Genomic DNA, 19905 nt, shown 5'->3' on the forward strand with positions numbered 1-19905 from the left:
AAATTTAAATCAACGTAAAAGTAGAAGTTTATTAAAAGCTGAAAACGTAGAAGTAGGAATTTAATATTTTTGTCAATTTAATTTTTTAACCCCATTTTTAAGTTTTAAGTTAATTAAATTAAGGACACTTTTGTAAGTCAAAAAAGGCTATAACTAACTTTCTGTATCCTCTTAATATATACCGATAATAAAACAGTTGGTTTGTCTTGACAGTTTTCTTTGAGAAATTCCACCTTTTTCAATGATAGAACATTATTCAATAAACATTGAATCTTACTCAACCAGACTATTCATCATGATACTTAAATTTCAAGTTGTAAGAACTTCAGAAGAGAATTGTCTTGGATCAGCTCCATGATGCTATACTGCTTTTTGGTTGCGACCTTTGTCATTTTATGAAGAATGATATAACATTTGAAGGTTCATTAACCAGTCAGTTATACAAGATTCCAAATGGCAACCACTAGATGAAATGGTGCCTGCAATAGAGGAAAAGTCTGTATCCTGGGAATACATGCGGAAATTTCTGTGTATACCCCAGATCAAAGCTTGCTCAAAGGTGAACCAAAGCATTAAAATGGACTTATACTGCAATTTCATTCAAAGGAGAAAGTGATCGTAGGAAATCTTTTAACCTAAAGCATATGACAGCCGCAATCAAGATGTTCCAGCATACCAATTATACTGGTACTGATGAATGAATCCTTTTTGCCTACTTGAAGAAACATTCTTATAATGTAACGTTCATCTCTTCAGGATCTTAATAATTCTAATAACTTTCATTGAAAGTGTAGCCTGCGGGTATGATAACCATCAAAACCAACGAATACACAATTGAAATCTTAATCAAAGATCATTCTGAGTAACGGTTTTTAAATAAAACACATTTGTGCATAGGTAATGTAAAGAGATGGATTAAGAATTTACGAATGTAGCAAAAGGAAACTTGTTTAATAGAAAAAGTGAAAACAGAAAGGTTAGGTGCAATGCCCAAACTTTGGCCCAGAGATACATAATTCAGTCAATAACATTAGAACTTGTAAAAATAAGAAATAAGGGGAAAACTCTTAATTCTACAAGCCCTAAATTATAGAAACACCTAACAAAAAAACTGCTTCTAGAGTCATAGCACATAAAATAAAATGAAGAAATACAATATATGGAAAGAAAGATGAGCCTCTGAAATCACAATTTGAACTCACAAAAGCAGTCAGGCAAAGCAGACCCACTCCCCATGACATAATCCTCTAGATGAGCCTTCCATAGGGCTTGCATCAGATCTCTCCCACTAAAACCCTGTGAAGTGAACTCTGCGAAAGCTCTTCTGCTTAAGAAAAGGGTTTTGTACAAGCCTTTAAAAGCTTGCATTGCTGCAACCATCTTATCCATATTTCCAAAATATGTAGCCACATAAGAATCACTATTAATAGACACATAATAATCCAATGCAGCTTTTGTGTTCCCGTGCATTCTGTGAAATCCTCATCACTTAGGAGGCTAGACTTGGTAACTACATTGGTGTAAACAGATGTCAAGTCTTCGATTTCCATCAGACCATCCCCAGCAGCCAAATATATATTTGTGTCTGTTGGAATGGAAAGCGATTGAAGCATGAAGGCCATCTCAGTAGGGGTAAGAGGATATTTTCACTGTTTTCTCCAAACTTGGGCTAACTCTCCAGTCCATGGTTTTCTATCTCCTCGTGCGGCTTCAATGGCTTTGAAAGAAGATGGAGAAAGACCTGAGTATTCGCATTGGCTGTATGCTACCATGTCAGGTTCAAATCGAAGGTGAAGTGAGAGAAAGGGTTTGGGTATGGCTTCTAGGAGCTCAGAAGCCTTGTTCTCCAAGGATCTAGTCAGGTGTAACGCAGTGTAACAAGCTTGACAAAGGGAAGCTTTTGCATACAAAGGATACCTACGGAAGTTTTTTTTTAATCACTATTATTATTTTTTTAAAGCACATATATATGGAAGTTAAACCAATCTTGTTAGACATCAAAACTCATAAGAGAAAGACAAAGATGTTCAGTCAACTTTCAATTTATCTTTCATTTTCTTTTTTTAGTAAATAATTAATGCAAGTCAAGTACAAGGTTGTATATGGAAAAAAAAAAATCAAACAAACATAGGCTAAAACATAGAACAGTTATAATCCCAGGGAGTCCATAAAATCTAGGAACCCCTCAATTGAAGAGGACATTCAACACAATATCCACTCATATAGACTTCAAATACACATACTTCAACTCATCTGAGCTCCAGGCCCTCAAATCACCTTATCTTTCTCAGCACTAAATGAAAGTTTCATAAAATATGAAACGGGTATATCCACAAGACCCAATCTAAGATATGTGGCCAGCGCCTCAAATTAACATGTTGAAACCAAACCACATATTGCATTTGACAGTAAAACTCTATATCATAAAACTGTTGGCCATTATACATCTCATTAATCAACCTTCTCCGAGTGGGATGAATTTCTCAGTCACAACAATATGGTTCCAGTGTCATCACTAAGCAAGAAATATAGAACTACAAGGTAATACCTATCTCTTCTTTGGCTCATTGCGGGTGTAATTGAAATATAATGATGTTCCAGCAAGGATGGAAGAACACTTTCAATTAAGATTGACTCAGAATCACAAACCAAATGGAAACCCTATACCAACCATAATTTTTCTCTCCTTCCCAAACATAATTACAGATTTCAATTTCTTTGATTTTGCAAATCGTTCCTCAGTGACTTTCCAAACTCAAAAGATATACATGACAAAACAACTATACAAGGTCCAAGAACCCTTATCAAGTTCTCCATGTAAATTGCTCTCCTTCCTCTTCAATTTTAAATGACTATGCTCCATATTTGGCAAACAATTATTATATACCAAAAAATTCATTTGTAGGCTATCTCCTAAATCCTACATGTATCCCATAGATCCACAAATTTTTGTCAAAGACACAGAAATTCAAACTTGAAGCTCCACTTACCACTTAGGTGTCCTTGTAGCCACCACTTGCAAGGCCTCCACTTGACCATCCTCCAGACGCTCCATATGTCAGATTTCCCTCTGCATCCACAAATTCATATGTCAGATGAAAAAATAAATAAATAAAATACAATACTAGCAAAACAGTGGAAATATTTATTTTTTTATCTTATGCCTTACCCTGCTTATCAATTTCTAAACAGTCACATCAGGATGCTTTAATTAATTTGTCTAATGGGTTTCTCAGAGAGAGTGAGTTTAGAGAGAAAAAGAGTGAGAATTTTGATCAACGATGGTGCTTTAGGTGCAAGGCTGTGAGCCTAATGGCTATTTTTTTTTTAATTAATAATATTTTAATAATTATAATTTATTAAATAAAATTGTTCAAATCATATTATCATATTACAAGATCTGAGAGTAGAGGATTCGAAAACTTATCCACGTAGACCTGAATATCCTTGCTGATTCTAAAAAAACTAAAAAAAAATATCCTTGCTGATTTAATATAAAAATTAATTTTCAAAATAATTATTAAAAAAAATAGCCGTTGGGCTCACCGCCCTTGCGCCGACTATTATATAAGGCATCATCGTCATTCTTTCCATCAAAATTCTCATTCTCTCTCTCTCTCTAAACTCACTCTCTCTGTATTCACTCTTTCTCTCTCTCTGAGATACCCTGAAGCGATGAGTTTTCTCCGGCGGAGGCTTCCGCTGCCTCTGCCATTGGGGGCGAGGTTTGAGCCCTCCGACGCAGTGCTTATTTCGAGTTACCTTTCTCCGAAGATTCGAAAGGAGGTTTTGGCTTGGGACGTCATCGGCTTTTCTGATGAAGTATACAATAAACCCCCATGGGATTTCTGTACGGACTCGACGGCGGTGTTGGATGATGAGAAGCATTATTTCTTCACTCTGTTAAAGAGGGGGAAGAATCGCGTGCTTCGTTCTATTGGTTCCTATGGGACTTGGCATGAAAGTTCCACCAAGAAAATCTATGGGTCTGGCTCTGGGTCTGGCTCTGGGAAGACGATTATTGGGTTCAACAAATTGTTGAATTTCAGGGTGAAGGGTGAGGGTAAGGAGATGAAGACCACTGATTGGTTGATGCATGAGTTTAGTGTTGCTGAAAAGGGCTCCGACTTGGTTCTCTGTGTAATTTACAAAAAGAATAAGAAGAAGGAGGAGAGGGGTTTGGCTTTGGCTTTGGCTTTGGAAAGACCACCCTCTACTGTTGTTGATTCTGGTATTTTGGGTTCTCCAAACAGTGTTTTTGATCAGGTGGATTTCTTTGATGACACGGACATGGGGGGTCAAGACCCGTATGATGATCAAGACCCATTTGATGAAAGTCCCAGATTTGCTGCCATTGATGGTCATTCACAATTCCAAGTCTTGGATTCACGAGAAGATGGGTTAACCAAGAACATGAGTTCTGAAGTTGAAGGATTTGATGGATTTGATGAAGCTGAGGTGGAGGGTCTTTTACTCGACCTTGCTGAAGATACAGAGCCCGATTTTGACCCACTGAGTTTTCTAAATCTACTGGATTCAGAAGAGGATGCCCCGCCGAGCAAGAAGATGCGCTGTGACTTTTTCTGATAGTGTATTTTTTTGATTTACTTGTACTGGAGAGCAGAACTCCTGCCAACTCCAAATCCAAACATTATTTGATAGAATAGGACAGTATCTTGTACTTATATTGTTTGTTCATTTTAATGTAATTCTCTATATTTCTTTTATTTTGAAACAAAGTTTCTGTTTACTGTTACTCTGATTGTGTATGTTATGATTTGAGTTTCAACAGAAAAACAAATACATCGTGCGACTACTTTGATTCTAAATTTGTAACACTACACTGTTGACTGTACTGTGGCCATCTGTTATGTTATGATTGTGTATGTTATGATTTGAGCTCCCTTCTTCTTCTTCTTCAATTTGAGTTTTAATGGAAAAACAAATACATCTTGCGACTACTTTGATTCTAAGTTTGTAACACTACACTGTTGACTGTACTGTGGCCATCTGTTAAGTGAAAGCACAATCTTACGAGAGATAGAGAGGGGAAAATCTTTGGCCACTGTCTAACTGCTAGGCAAGAACAGAATTTCATTATTTGGTGCCTTTGGCAAGAACAGAATTTCAGAAGTTTTCAGTGATGTGAACGGACTATCCTTGAAATTAAAGCCTTCTTCCTTCGTACTTTGCTGGATTGGAGTGCTGCTTTTCTTTCTCTGCCTTGTTTGTTGCTCTTAGAATTGTTTGAGCATTGTATTTTGAATTGATAGTACTTCTCCTTTAGTACACCGCCGGTGTACTGGGTTTGTTTTTCATTCTAATAAAATTTTGTGTTATAAAAAAAAAAGTTATCAATTCAAACTTTGGGGACTAACAATTGCTCGTGGGTGAAACTTAAATTGTGATAGTTTACTGATTAGTTATGAACCTTGTTGTACTTTTGCTTCGTCCTTTCAATCCTTAAATTCATAGTGGTACTCTACAGGCTCAAAAGAGAAAGTTGGGGTTACTAGAGGATGATGATAGCTCTAAATTTTCCACTGGAGTTGGGAAAAACCAGGGTATGTTGATTCTTTTTCTTTTTTTTAAATATGTGTTCTTGGTGGAAGGTTTTTTTCATTGGATCTACTGTCTGTCTACTTATCTTTGTGCTACTTTTAACATCTCTTATTTTCATACAGATAACTCAGATAGGACTTTTTACAAGGAGTTGGTGAAGGTCATTGAACCACCAGATGTCATTTTGGAAGTTCTTGATGCTCGTGTACTCGTTGTGTTGATATGGAGAATTTGGTGATGAAAGCAGGCCCTAATAAGCATCTAGTATTGCTTCTGAATAAAATTGGTAATCTTTTGCTCTCTCTCTCTCTCATGCATGTTTAAGGCATTTAGTTTTTGTGTAATGACTCTTATGTTCATATAAATTAGGATAAGTTAGAAAATGAAAACAGTTAAGAAACACATTATGATTAGATTTGTAATGGAGTGGCATGACCAAAATATCAGAGGACCATCATTCTAATAATAGACAGATATAACTCTGAGTCCTCTCTGTATGTTCACAATCAAACAGCAATTAATCTTATAATGGCTGCCATTTAAGTTCATAGACTATGTTACATGCAATGACTGAGAGATGTCTCACCTATTTTCCTTGTCCATATGGTTCCATCTTGTTTTATTTACCTTTGTCACTCGTGTCTCAGATCTTGTTCCTCGAGAAGCTGTTGAGAAGTGGCTTAAGTATCTTAGGGAAGAATTACTAGCTGTTGCATTTATGTGCAGTACGCAAGAGCAAAGATCAAAATTAGGGTGGAAATCAAGCTCAAAGGCAGCAAAACCAAGCAATCTTCTACAAACTAGTGATTGTCTAGAAGCTGAAACGCTTATTAATTTGTTGAAGAATTACTCAAGCCATGATGTAAGTCTACCAAGCAATGACCATATATTTAATTCACAATGACTTACGTGTGTCCCATTGGTATTATAGCATTATGCTTTTTATTTTACCTGTGCTTGTGTTGTCTTGATCTGCATGCATGCTTGACTTGCTATATCTCACTCTACTTGGTTGGACGTTAGTTATTGTTACAAAGAGTCTTTGTGCGGTTGTTTGGGAACTAAATACTATGGATGAGGGGAAAGAAACGTTGATGATTATTCAGTTGATATGAGTCAGTTAGATCATTGTTTATGCAATACTTATTTCTTTTGTTCTAGTGGACATCAGGCAAATATATGCTTAGTTGACCAAAACCTAATGTTCTATTTAGGGAAGTTTTGTTCTCAAAGTGGGTCTCAAAGTATGGCCTTCAAAACCTGTGTTAATGGTGTTTTTATTCCACATATTAAAGCTTCTCAATTAGGAACCATGGTGAAGATTATTTTACCCTTTTTTTTTTTTACTACTGAATGGTACTTGTTATGCCATATTTTTGAATTTGGGTTTTAGAGTTTGAGTAATAGTGCCAGCCATATTAACAATTGTGCTCTGTTATTTATGGCAGATCAAGAAATCAATTACAGTTGGTGTTATTGGCCTGCCTAATGTTGGTAAGAGTAGTCTCATTAATAGCTTAAAGAGATCCCATGTTGTCAATGTTGGTTCTACTCCTGGCTTAACAAGATCTATGCGAGAGGTTCAGTTAGACAAGATGTAAAATTGTTACTGCCCTGGTGTTATGATGCTTAGATCTGGAGCAAATGATGCATCTATAACTCTTCGTAATTGCAATAGAATTGAGAAGTTGGATGACCCGATTGGTCCTGGTGAGTGAACTCATCCTTTGTCCTTGTGCTGGTTTATTTGCTATTCTGCTTGAGTACCTTTTCATGTGGCAAAAGAAATACAGCATTCTATTCCCTCATTAATTCACATTCTCCCTCCAACTGCCTTTGTATGTAAGGAGATTGCATATATAGAATCAAGGACAATAAATGTTAATTAAGGAAGCTACAGTGACATCAAATTCTATTAATATGTATTCTCCACTATCTATCAAGCTCAATTGGTGCCTCCTAGTGTTTCTAACAGAGATGCCCAGGTTCAAATCCCCTCACCCCCAACTATTGAATTATCAAACAAAATTATTTACAAGTCAAAAAAAGAAAAACTATCTATTTAGAAATTCTGGTGCATATTTCTTTAGGATGAAGTCCTTTGGATAGTAAGAATTTTTGTGGATTCTGTGTTATTATATTAAGTTATATCAGCGGATTTTGATATTATACTGTCCCTGCCCCATCTGTGCACTGAAGGAGATTCTAAGGCGTTGCCCACCCAGCATGTTGGTAACTTTGTACAAGCTCCCTAGCCTTGACTTGGTCGATGACTTCCTTCAAAAAGTGGCTACTGTTAGGGGTGAGCTGAAAAAGGGTGGTGTTGTGGATGTGGAAGCTGCTGCAAGAATTGTTCTGCATGACTGGAATCAGGGTATGTGTTAGGCATTTATGGTTTATGTGCCCTAGGAATATGCAAACAAACAAAGGGATAACAAGAAAAGCAAATTGTAATATATAGAGATGCAAAGTGATGTTAATAATTTGGGTGTTAGAGGTGTTGAGTTTGATTCTCAGAATGCCCCTAATAATCTATTGTTTTACTTATGAAAAAAAGTAAGTTAATAATTTGATCTTTTTGTAGGTAAGATTCCATATTACACTATGCCCCCAATTAGGAATCAAGGAGAGCCTTCAGAGGCCAAGATTGTTTCTGAGCTTTGGAAAGAATTTAACATTGTTGAGGTTTATGACACTGAATCTTCGTTCATTGGAAGCCTCGAGTCTGTTGATGATCTCAATCCTGTGGAAGTTCCTCCGAGTTGCCCCCTCAATTTTGATGAGGATTTACTAGAGGAGGGAGGCACTAAGTTACCATTATGTGCAATGACCATCACATCCAACTGTCCCTGAGGTTTTCAGTTTTCACTTAAGTGCCGCATACCATTAAATGGATCAAGTTTACTTATCCTTCAAAGGCTCACCACATTAACCAAAGAAGTCTGCCACAAAGTGTAAAATATTTTATTAGCTCATGGACACAACAGAAGAAGCAAAGGGCTAAAATTAGAAGCAGATGAGATAAGTTCTTCGTTTTTTTTTTTTTTTTTTTTTTGGTGCCGGAAAAGAACCATAGCATATTTTAAAAATAGGAATGTGCATAGAAATTAAATAGTTATAAGTCTATTACAAGATCTGCCCTTTTTATAAAGGGTTACCAAATTCTCCACCACAAGCAGTGGGTTATTGGATAAAACGTAAGTACTAATTACATAAATTCCGAGTTTAGCAAGAGCATCCGCACGGTAGTTTGCTTTGCATAATCTTTGCTTAATTTGGCTGTTAGGGAAGGTCTTCTAAAGGTTCTAGTGAATGATTGGCCATAAGATTTTTCATGAGATGAACCACAATCAATGAATCAAAGCATCCAGCTCTACATCCAAGTTAAAAATTCCAAGGTCTTTGGCTAAAAAGAGGCTATCCTGGAGAGCACAAAATTCAGCCATAACCCTGGTTAGTGACCGGAATATCTGGCAATGCCTTTGATCCAATCACCATTGCTACTTCTTAGCAAACCACTTCCACCCAATTTGCTTGGATTTCCAAGAGATGAACCATCAGTTTCGAGTTTAACTAACCCATCTTGAGGTTTACTCCATGAAAATAGAATACAAATCTTGGTGGATATTGGCCTCGGACTCATTCCAATTGCAAAGAATTTTGCCCCTCTTTTAATGCAAACTTCATGGGATTTTGCGTCTATGACACCAGTACATACATTCAAAAGGGATTCCAGAAACAAAGTTACTGTTTAAAAATAGCACGCACAAAGGGTCATTTTACTTCTTGAATTTGAAAAATAAATATTCATATTTCTTTCATTTCTGTCCAATTGGGTCCACCTTGTCCATTTTAGTCCAGTTAGGTCCATTTGGTATACTTCGGTCTAGTTAGGTCCATTTTAGTTCAATTAGGTATCATTTGGTCCATTTCGGTCTAATCCTGTCCACTTCAATCCATTTAGGTCCAATTCTATCCTTAAGGTCCATTTTTGTCTATTCGGTCCATTTCGGTCTACATTGTTCTATTTCGATCTACTTTGGTCTAATTTGACTTATTTTGATCCACTTTCGTCCACTTTGGTCCTATCTTTTCTACTTTGAGTGAATGGATGACCATCACCTTTGAAATTCTAAAGCTGTCTCAATTGTGCAGTAGTGAAAATAAAATGCCACTTGACTAGAAGATACATTTGGATCTTCAGTTGCTAATGTAAATAAATAACTATGCAGTCATATCATAAAATGAGTATAATCGAGGGTAAGAAATCATTCTTAAAAGTTCAAAAATGATTACTATCTGCGATGACATGTTCTTATTTAACTTGATGTTGGAATGACTTAAGCATTCATAGAGAAAAACCTCCACTGGGCAAATTAATTAAAGCACCCTGATGTCACATCAACTTAATAGCATTATGTTAGGTAACATAAGATTCTGTACTAAAATATGACTACAAAAGTTTTCAAAAGAAGATTTCAATAATTTTTTTGGAAATTGTTATTGTCTTAATCAATTTACCACACCAATAAAAGTCCACAATTAAAATTCAAAACAATCAACCTAGTAAGCCTTTTCCAGCTAAAAACCTACAAAAATAAATAAACAAAGCCCAATATGAAAATAATGCCTTCAGCACAACAACCAAATTTTTCAAAAATCAAACTTTGGCCCCCAAATATTTCAAATTTACACTTTAGGCTCCAAAACTTCATAAATTTTATTTTAACCCTCAAACTTCCATAAATTGCACAAAAACTCTTATGTTCACCAAAATCTCTTTTCCACTCAGATAATTGAAGTGTCTATTTTGTTAATAAATTCACATACTTGGTTGATTGAGTTTACATGATGTTCTTTTTTGAATTCACATGCTTAACTTGTCAATATTATCCCATGTTTCCTATTTTAATTTAATGGTTGTGCTTATATCAATTTTCCTTGGATTTATGTGATTTTGCATGCTATCTACATAGATTAGTAATGTGACTTCCCAATCCAGAAATAAAAAAATTAAAAAAAAAATTGAGAATTTTTCTAAAACCTTTGGAAGATATTTTCCAACAAAAACTCATGAGATTTTCGATAAAAACCCTTACAGTGTATTTTTCAACAAAATAATGATATTTTCACCCAAAAAAGAATTTGGAGGGTATTTTCCAACAAAAACTCATGACATTTTCACTGATATTTTTCAACAAAATCTTATGAGATTTTCACTCAAAATCCATGGAGGATATTTAATGACAAAAACTAGTGAGATTTTTCACATTGTTTTGAGATCTGATCATAAGTAAAAATGTGTGAAGACCAATTTTGCACATTGTTTTGGGTGTCCATATCATGACCATTCCCAAACAATGGGGCAGATGGGGATTTAATCTCTTGCATACCAATTATCTCTCCCAAATATCAACTTCAATACTTATTAATTTTTAGTTTCCTCCACTATTTCAAGTAAAGTTAACAATAAGAGGAAGAAAAAAAAAAGAGTTCATCTTCTATTGTTAATTGATAAAGACATTATGAAAATATCTTGCATACAACAATACCCCTCATTTAATTGCTCGCATCATGTGAAATGACATTCAACTCATTCTTACTCACACATAACATATGAATTTTTTTTTTTTGGTTATAACATATGAATTTTGCTCATTAGGTAAATTGTAAATCCTAACATAAGCGTGTTATTCTCCTCTTTTATTATTAGTATTAACTTTGGGTAAGTTTGTTTTGGAAACATTATTTCAAATACTGAGACTCATTTTGGTAAGATTTGGACAAATTATTACTAAGAAAAAAGATGAGATTTTTAAAAGTTGAACATAATTAAGTTGGGGAAAATAAGCTAGCTAATAAGTGATTAGCCCTATTGCACGTGCTATGTGTGTGTTATGTCTTTTCTTCTTTTTTTAATTTCATTTATGTGAAACTTTTTTACCATAAAATTTCAAACTCTTTGTAATTCTAGGTTTATATTAAGATTCAAAATTAAATGAACCAAAAAAAAATTATCATTGAAAAGATTTTAATGATTCAAAAGTAAAGTAACTACCACTTGCTAAACGTAAGCTTAGTTATTTTCTTTACCATGATTGTTTTTAACTCAATTTTTTGATAGTGAGTTTACAATATTTTATTTTTTGGAGTTTATATTTCTAAACAAGTGAAGGCATAAGAACTTAGATATTCTAAACCATCTTCAATTATATCAAATAACCACATTTGTTAAGTTGTTGCAATTGGTATTAAGAGAGTCAATTTTGAATCAAAGGGCTTTGCTTCTCCTTCTTCACACTCTTAATAGTTTTAGAAAGATGGTTCAGATTGTGTATGGTTGGGAGGTTGCCCTTCTCTGAACCCAATAATTTCTATCAACTTAGCCCTTCAAATCAACCACCCATGACCCTTCTCTTCTAAACCCTATACCCAAAGATCAATATCAAAAAAAAAAAAAAAAAAAGAGTCAATTTCATATCGGATGCCGTTTTGGTCTGGCTAGAAGAATAAAATATTTTAGTAGTGATTTATATATGTGTACTGCTTTTGGAGTTACTGCTATACACATATATGTCTGTATTATTTATGTATATATGTATCTATTTATTTTTATGTTTATTAACATATAATTCAAAATCCATATATTTTATAAGCCCAAATATCAACTTAAATACATTAATCCAATATATCAGTTTAAATATAATGTAATATATATATATATATATATATAGTACTAGTGGGTTCCAATTAGCTTAATTGGTAAATTCTCTGATGGTTGAATAAGAGATTTGGGATTCAATCCCCGTCTATACAAAAAACCAATTGGTGTCTTAGCAGACTTCATAAGTTGAAACTCTCTTTATTTGCACAATCACTCATTCAATCTACTTTAAACATTGTTTGAGTACTTTATTGTTTTATCATCCAATTAGGCGAGTTGGCTCTCCACCCTAATTAAGTTAAAAACCATCTAGGTTCATATGATAAAATATTAGGTGGATCCTTGAATCCCTAATGTTTTCTCACAATTAATTTCTCATAGATTTATTTTTCTATTTTCAATTGTAGTTTCAATATTATCTTGCTCCATCTTTGGTTGGAAAAACAAACAAACAACTATTTTTATTTACTACTTAATAATAAAGGTTTTTACATTAGTGTCAGTGCCCTGTGGATTGGCTTCGAACTCACTGAAATATGCACTTGGGTTTGCATTATTTTAATTGTAACATGCCTCCAATCAATAATTTTACCCTTAGCTGAAGCAGTTTTATTCGGAACATAACTACTACAGAAAAATCAAATATTTCTTCTTTTGGGCAAGAGCCGCAAGATACAGATTACAGAGATGTGAGATGTAAGCTTAAAATTGATTTTATTGTTTCTCCTTACAATGGCTTTGAATTGTATAGTAGTCAAAGTTCAGAAAGAAATCATGAGTTTCTCATTCTCCTTAATTTTGTTAGAGAGCAAGACTTAAAAATCATAGGGCAAAAAAGAAAAAGAAAGGACAATTACCCCGTAAAAAAGAAAAAGAAAATATTAAGAATAATAACAACCAAGCTTTAGTCTCAAATTCTAGGATTGATTATAGATGCTCAACAAACTAATTAAATCGGCTCCATTTATTCTACTCCCCATGAGATATTGGGATGTTAAAAAAAAACAAAAACAAAAAAAGGAAACAGAAAACCAAAAAAGAGTTGCTATTTCTACATGGGGAAGCGACCATGTGGCATTATGCAAAAAATTGGGCAAGAATCCAGAAGTTCTAAGTCATGGTCTACTAATCTTGATAAAATCAGCTATATATCGCACGCCTCTAAGGAAAGAGGTCATGTTGTTTGGACACAAACAACTATTGAAATCTCGATTTTCCACATTACAGTACATCAAGGATTACTAGCTTCCAAATGCTCTTTAAATCACACCTTTGTTCATTTCTGGAAGCTAGGATTTGGCATTTTGCCTTAGAGATAAGATAAGATAAGGACCTTTTGTTGTTCTTGGTGGTGAATGGAAGAGTAACTTTATCTCTATATTTTTATTATTATTTATTGCTGAGTATGAGGTCCTCTAAAACTCATTGACTTAATGTTCTCTACTCAATGCTTATCCTAATTTATCAATTTTTTTTATATTTAGATTTAGGTTTTCTCTTTTTTACGCACGTTACGTATATAGAAGCCTCTCTCTCTCTCTCTCTCTCTCTCTCTCTCTCTCTCTCTCTATATATATATATAAAAAAAAAATTTCTATTTAGTACACGTTACTTGTGTACTAATCTTTTATAGCAAAATTGGATATGCTGGCTGGATGTGATTACAGTAAAATGAAAAAGATCTTTTTCATTTATCACATCAAAAACTAAATTATTAAATTTATATTTTAAAAGAAGCAGAAAATAGTTTAATTATTAATAATAATATCAAAAATTAAATTAATATTATTTAATTAATATTTAAATATAAAAAGCAGGGAGTTTGCTATCAATCTTGGTTGGTCTTTCATTCCGAAACTTTTTACCACCACACATTTCACATTAGTGACATATTTTAGCTTTATCTTTGTGAAAGCAAATATTACAACCTAAAATCCCCATCAGTAATTACATGACATGTACGCTATGAACATTTCACATTAGTGACATTTTAGCTTTATCTTTGTGAAAGCAAATAGTACAACCTAAAATCCCCATCAGTAATTACATGACATGTACGCTATGAATCCAAGCCAAGACCTTGTGGGACAGAGATTGTTACATTAGTGATCCAAGCCAAGACCTTGTGGGACAGAGATTGTTACATTAGTGACACATTTTAGCTTTATCTTTGTGAAAGCAAATATTACAACCTAAAATCCCCATCAGTAATTACATGACATGTACGCTATGAATCCAAGCTGGCCAAGACCTTTTGGGACAGAGATTGTTTAATTATCTTTTGTAGAAAGACTCATTTCATCGTCTAGCTGACCCACAGAAACTTGAAGTACCAAATTTTAGGATATGGAATAATGCTCTTCTCTGATTCTTCTTGTGTTTAAACTTGCCAAAATCAAAGATTAATCGTATATAGCTCTGTTACTTTCAAGTTTTCTCCTACAATTTGATGGAGGGGGACTGCACAAAAGTAGGAAGGATATAAAACTGAAGAAGAAAAAAGAGATTGTTATTTTATCTTAAATATTGGATAGGAAGAATGCAAAAGTGAAAGAATGTCGAATGAGTATGACATTTATTTGTTTGGTAGAGAAGAAAAATGAAAGGAAAAATAATTTGACTATATTACCATAATATGAAAATAATATGTACATATTTCTCACTTTCTTTTTTTTAATATTAGTTGATGCAAGAAAAATGGGAGATTTTTTTTTTTTTTTTTAAGGAAAGAAAAACGAGAGTTAGAACATGAGATAACACAGTGTAGAGAATATATATCTATTCGATGGTAATGTATGAAATGCTCAGTCATTGATTTAATTTGGATACTCAAAATTCGAATATTATATAAGAAAAATTGCAAAGATTTCCTTTCAAGTTTTCCGTTGTAACATTTACCTCTCTTCTAGTTTAGAATAAATATTCATCTCCTCTAAAAATGTCAACTATTTATACTAACTTTCACTCAATAACTGAAAAAGAGTTTAAAAATCTTATATTTCATATTTTACCCTCCACTTGCATACCCCTTCTAATAGGAAATTTGAGATTTTTTAAAAAATTATTTCAAAATTTTTAAAAAATATATTTCAATTATCTAGAGAGGTCAGTGTAAATAATTTGTAATTTAGGAGAGGTGAGTGTCTTATTCAAAATTAGAGTAAATGTGAGTATAATAATAATAATAATAATAATAATAATAATAATAATAACAACATCAAGGAAGGTCAATGAAATTTTTTCATAATGCATAATGATTTACCATAATAAATTTTCCTTACCTTTTTCTCCCAAAAAAAAAAATTACTATTTGGTTTTCGGCCCATATGACTATAGTTGGCCTACAGTGGACCTAGTGGAAATTAGTATCCACTCTCTTTGCTTTCCCACTTATTTTATACTCATTTAAACAATTATCTTGACGCGGTTCTTATTTGTTCTTCCCCTGTCTTTGCTTTCCCACTTACTAACAATGCATTACTATTCTTTTGTTAAATTAAGCTGGGGAAGGGGTGGGAACCTAGATCCTAAATGTTTCTATTAGGAATGTCGGAGGTGTGCCAATTGACAAATGGTCAATTATTCACTTCTATAGGAGAAGTACTCCCTTGATAACAATGAGTTTCTATAGAAACAACGTTCTTTTACATCTAATAGCATTACAAATGATCCAGACTTTGCATGTGATACAAATAAAATTGGAAAATGATTGAATGTAGAAATGAAAGACACAATCCATCCATTAAATGTTGCATTGATGTAAAACATAGGAACAAGATCATCTCTATTTATTTGATATACTTTCATGTAAAAAGAGAGAATATATTTTATGGTTAAGATTTTAATTCTTGAATTTAACAATGTACAATTTTCACACCATAATAGATATACCTTTAGATTTATAATATTTAATCTGAACTATAAAATTAAATAAATCAATTTCAAATATCATCAAAATGGAAAGCACCATGCATCCTTCACATAAACATGTAAATTTCTGTAGGAAGGCAACCAATAAGACTGGTTTCAAATAAAACCAAACATAGTGGGACATTGAAAAATTGAAGAAACTTCAAAGGCATGGGGAGAAATTTCCACAAATTAATGAGCAGTTAGATATGCCTTGAATGATGCAAATTGATTTGTGTACAACTTGGGTCACGTAGAGTGCTTGACCAACAAAAATGTAGAATGTGGATATAGTCACTCAAAAAAAATATATAGTACAAGCATCCATCTATATCTCTCACTCTATAAAAGGGCAGCTAAACAATGGTATAAGGCATAGTTGGCTATCTTAGCTTTTTGTTTCCTATTCCTCCCATATATAGTTTTCTCAATGGCTAAATCAGGTCATACTGATAAAAGCCCTTCCATGATTTCCACAATAATGCTGGTGCTTGGGCTGCTAATGGCTACCCTAGGCACAACAGGTTTCTTTCTCTCTCTCTCTCTCTCCCTCTCATATTGATACATGATTTAATTAAAGTCTTTTACAGCCCAAATCAAATGCTTTTGTGTCTTAATTAACCCAAGGTTGAGGAGCTGTGATATTGTCACACTCCCACAGTGTACTGCCTGGCCTCTTGCACCCACATGTATGTGTGGGTTCCATGTTGTGAGAGGATGTACAATTATTAAGACACCATATAGTACTATCCCTCAAACTATAGGAGTAGAAAGTAGAAACCACCAATGTTGAAGGGCTCCTAAATCAATGAATGTTGCCCTCTAGGCAATAGATTTTCCTTTGAGCTAAGCTTGATTGAACCAACTTTAGTCCAATCTCCACAAATCGGTCTTAGTCGTCATGCCATTTTTAGAATTGAAGCACGTTCACGTTGCATGCTCACCAAAAGTAGCCTGGAATGAAATAATAGCATTTAATTAAGCGCCACTCAATAGTTGTCTTTAGAGTGGGCACCTAATAAAAGTAAGTCACCAAATTACTTCTCTTAAATGAGCCACAAGCACAACTAGCCTTCTAAGCATATTTAAATTAAGAACTACCCCATTAGCTGTATTTAGCTCTGTGTGTGTGTGCGTGTGTGGGGGACCTTTCTTCATTTGTTTTGTTTGGTTTTGGCTCTCTCTCTCTCTCTCTCTCTCAAAATAATGGGTTGAGAAAGAAGGGAGAGAGGAGTCCAATAAAATCATGTGTAGAACTAGGACTTTTTACTAAGTGATATAGGACAACATATGGGGTTTAATGTTTATCATTTGTTAGTTTTTTTATTTTTACATAATTATCGCTATCTTAGAACTGAGGATTTTATTTTCTTAATTCTAGGTGTTTTTAAGGGTCTGCTAGTCAAAATATAATCATATTACTTGAAAAATAAGTTTTCTTAAGCCTTTAAATAGGCGTATAATATATAAACAAAAATTCAAGTCAGAATTTCATGAATAAGAATTTTTCAAAAATATTTTTCTCCTTTCTTTCCGTTGAATTCTAGTTATTCCTTGAAGATTCAACTGGGAAGTTAGAAGACAAAATAGCCAATTCATGGTTGTGGCAAGTGGCAACAATTAGCTGAACAAATGAAAATTTCCATGATTACTTAGTCCTATAGTATATCTTGCAGAAAATGCTAAGCTAGTCCATATTTTATTACAATAACTTTACATATTAATGTGATTGGTAGATTTTAGCATCTTAATGAAAGAATATTTGTTTTTTTTTTTTTTAATAATTGGTAACATGTTAGTTTGTAAGTCTTATATGTAATATCTCTAACCTCACTATTATTATCCAATGAATCTTTCACTTTTAATATATTATTATATTATGTCAACTTACAAACCCAATGAATCTTCCACTTTCAATATATTTATAACATTCCTGCACTGAGTCCTTGATTGAGATAAATTGCATAAGCATATTTATGCATGTGAAACCATTGACTTATTATCTAATCTAATGCAGGTGCCCAAGTTGGTGTTTGTTATGGAATGCTTGGTAACAACCTACCACCACCAACAGAAGTTGTAGCTCTCTATAGACAAAACAAGATCCAAAGAATGAGGCTCTATGATCCAAACCCAAATGCTCTCCGAGCCCTTGGAGGCTCCAATATTGAGCTCATGCTAGGCCTTCCAAATGACAAGCTTCAAGAGATTGCTTCAAGCCAAAACAATGCAAATGCTTGGGTCCAAAACAATGTGAAAAACTTTGGAAATGTTAGATTCAAATACATTGCAGTTGGAAACGAAGTAAAGCCTTCGGATTCATTTGCACAGTTCCTTGTCCCCGCCATGCAAAACATTCAAAATGCAATTTCTGGGGCTGGACTAAACCAAATCAAAGTTTCCACTGCCATTGACAATGGAGTCCTTTCATCAGATTCTTTCCCTCCATCTAAAGGCTCATTCAAAGCCGATTATAGGCCAATTCTTGATCCAGTCATTCGCTTCTTAGTGAAAAATGGGTCCCCATTACTAGTTAACTTGTACCCATATTTTAGTTACACTGGTAACACCAAAGACATTCGTCTTGACTATGCTCTTTTCACAGCTCCTTCACCTGTTGTGAATGATCCCCCACTAAGTTATCGCAACCTTTTCGATGCCATTCTTGACACTGTTTACTCGGCTTTAGAGAAAGCAGGTGGGGGATCGTTGGTGATTGTTATATCAGAGAGTGGTTGGCCTTCAGCTGGTGGGACAGCAACAACACTTGATAATGAAAGAACTTACATTACCAATTTGGTTCAACATGTGAAGGGAGGGACACCAAAGAAGCCCGGAAGGCCTATTGAAACTTATTTGTTTGCCATGTTTGATGAGAACAACAAGACTCCAGAATATGAGAAACACTGGGGGCTCTTTTCTCCAAACAAACAGCCTAAGTTCCCAGTTAATTTCAGTTAAGAAAAGGGCTTTATTAAGTGCATCGAGAAATAAGAGCAACTTATTATGGTGCATAACAATTATTATTATAATAAGAGTTTTTGCTAACTCACAATAAATAAGAAGTAATCACCTCATAGACAATAAATAAAAGAGTGCAATATCTCTGATGTAATATTATTAAGAATAATTTTGTTTCATTGATGTATTGAATATCTACAAAATATTATTTCAGAGCTTGTTGGATTGCCTAGTGTTTTTTTTTTTCTTGGTTGAGGCTAAAGTTATAATTATTTTTCATAACATAAGATGAACGATTTGCTTATGTTAGTTATTATCATAGCATATGCAAATTGAAAATCTCAAAATCAAAATGTTAGTGGTACGTGAATTCCAACAATTAACTCAATTAGTAAAACTTTTTATTATTGTATAAGGGATCTAGAATTCTACCTATGCTAAAAAGAAATTTGTTGGCTTCTTGACTTGATGAGAATGAACAATCACCAGAGAGTAAATGTTTTAAATTTAAAATCCTATCACACAAGAACTAATATTAGAGCTTCTGTTACCCATAATGACCTCGTAGAAAGGCAACCAGTTATGATGAGATATGTCATTTCAATATGTAAACATTCTCAAATCGCAAGGTAGAGAAGCCTAACATTTTCTTGGGGAAAGACGAAGTCCAAAATAACAAACAGTTAGATAAGTTTTAAGTGATGCACTTGGTTGCCATAGATAATTTTGTGTTACTTAATTTCCAAGGAGTGCTTGACGGGTTAAATTGTGGTGGCATATAACTATTAAACAATCCATTTCCATGAAGT

At 33.8% G+C, this 19905-nt stretch overlaps 1 protein-coding gene and 2 pseudogenes across 1 annotated transcript; 2 read left to right on the forward strand and 1 right to left on the reverse strand.

The window, feature by feature from the left end:
• Window positions 1–990: 990 nt before the first annotated feature.
• On the reverse strand, window positions 991–3112 carry LOC115952408 (annotated as a pseudogene).
• A 563-nt stretch (window positions 3113–3675) lies between these two features.
• Window positions 3676–8415, forward strand: LOC115951429 (annotated as a pseudogene).
• An 8072-nt stretch (window positions 8416–16487) lies between these two features.
• LOC115952564 (glucan endo-1,3-beta-glucosidase, basic isoform-like) lies at window positions 16488–19265 on the forward strand. Its single transcript, XM_031069736.1, has 2 exons — window positions 16488–16659; window positions 18153–19265. Exons 1-2 carry the CDS (start codon window positions 16566–16568, stop codon window positions 19094–19096), a joined length of 1038 nt encoding a protein of 345 aa, XP_030925596.1. The 5' UTR covers window positions 16488–16565; the 3' UTR covers window positions 19097–19265.
• The last annotated feature ends 640 nt before the right edge of the window (window positions 19266–19905 follow it).

Source organism: Quercus lobata, chromosome 7 (assembly GCF_001633185.2).
Source record: "Quercus lobata isolate SW786 chromosome 7, ValleyOak3.0 Primary Assembly, whole genome shotgun sequence".
Taxonomy (NCBI): Eukaryota; Viridiplantae; Streptophyta; class Magnoliopsida; order Fagales; family Fagaceae; genus Quercus; species Quercus lobata.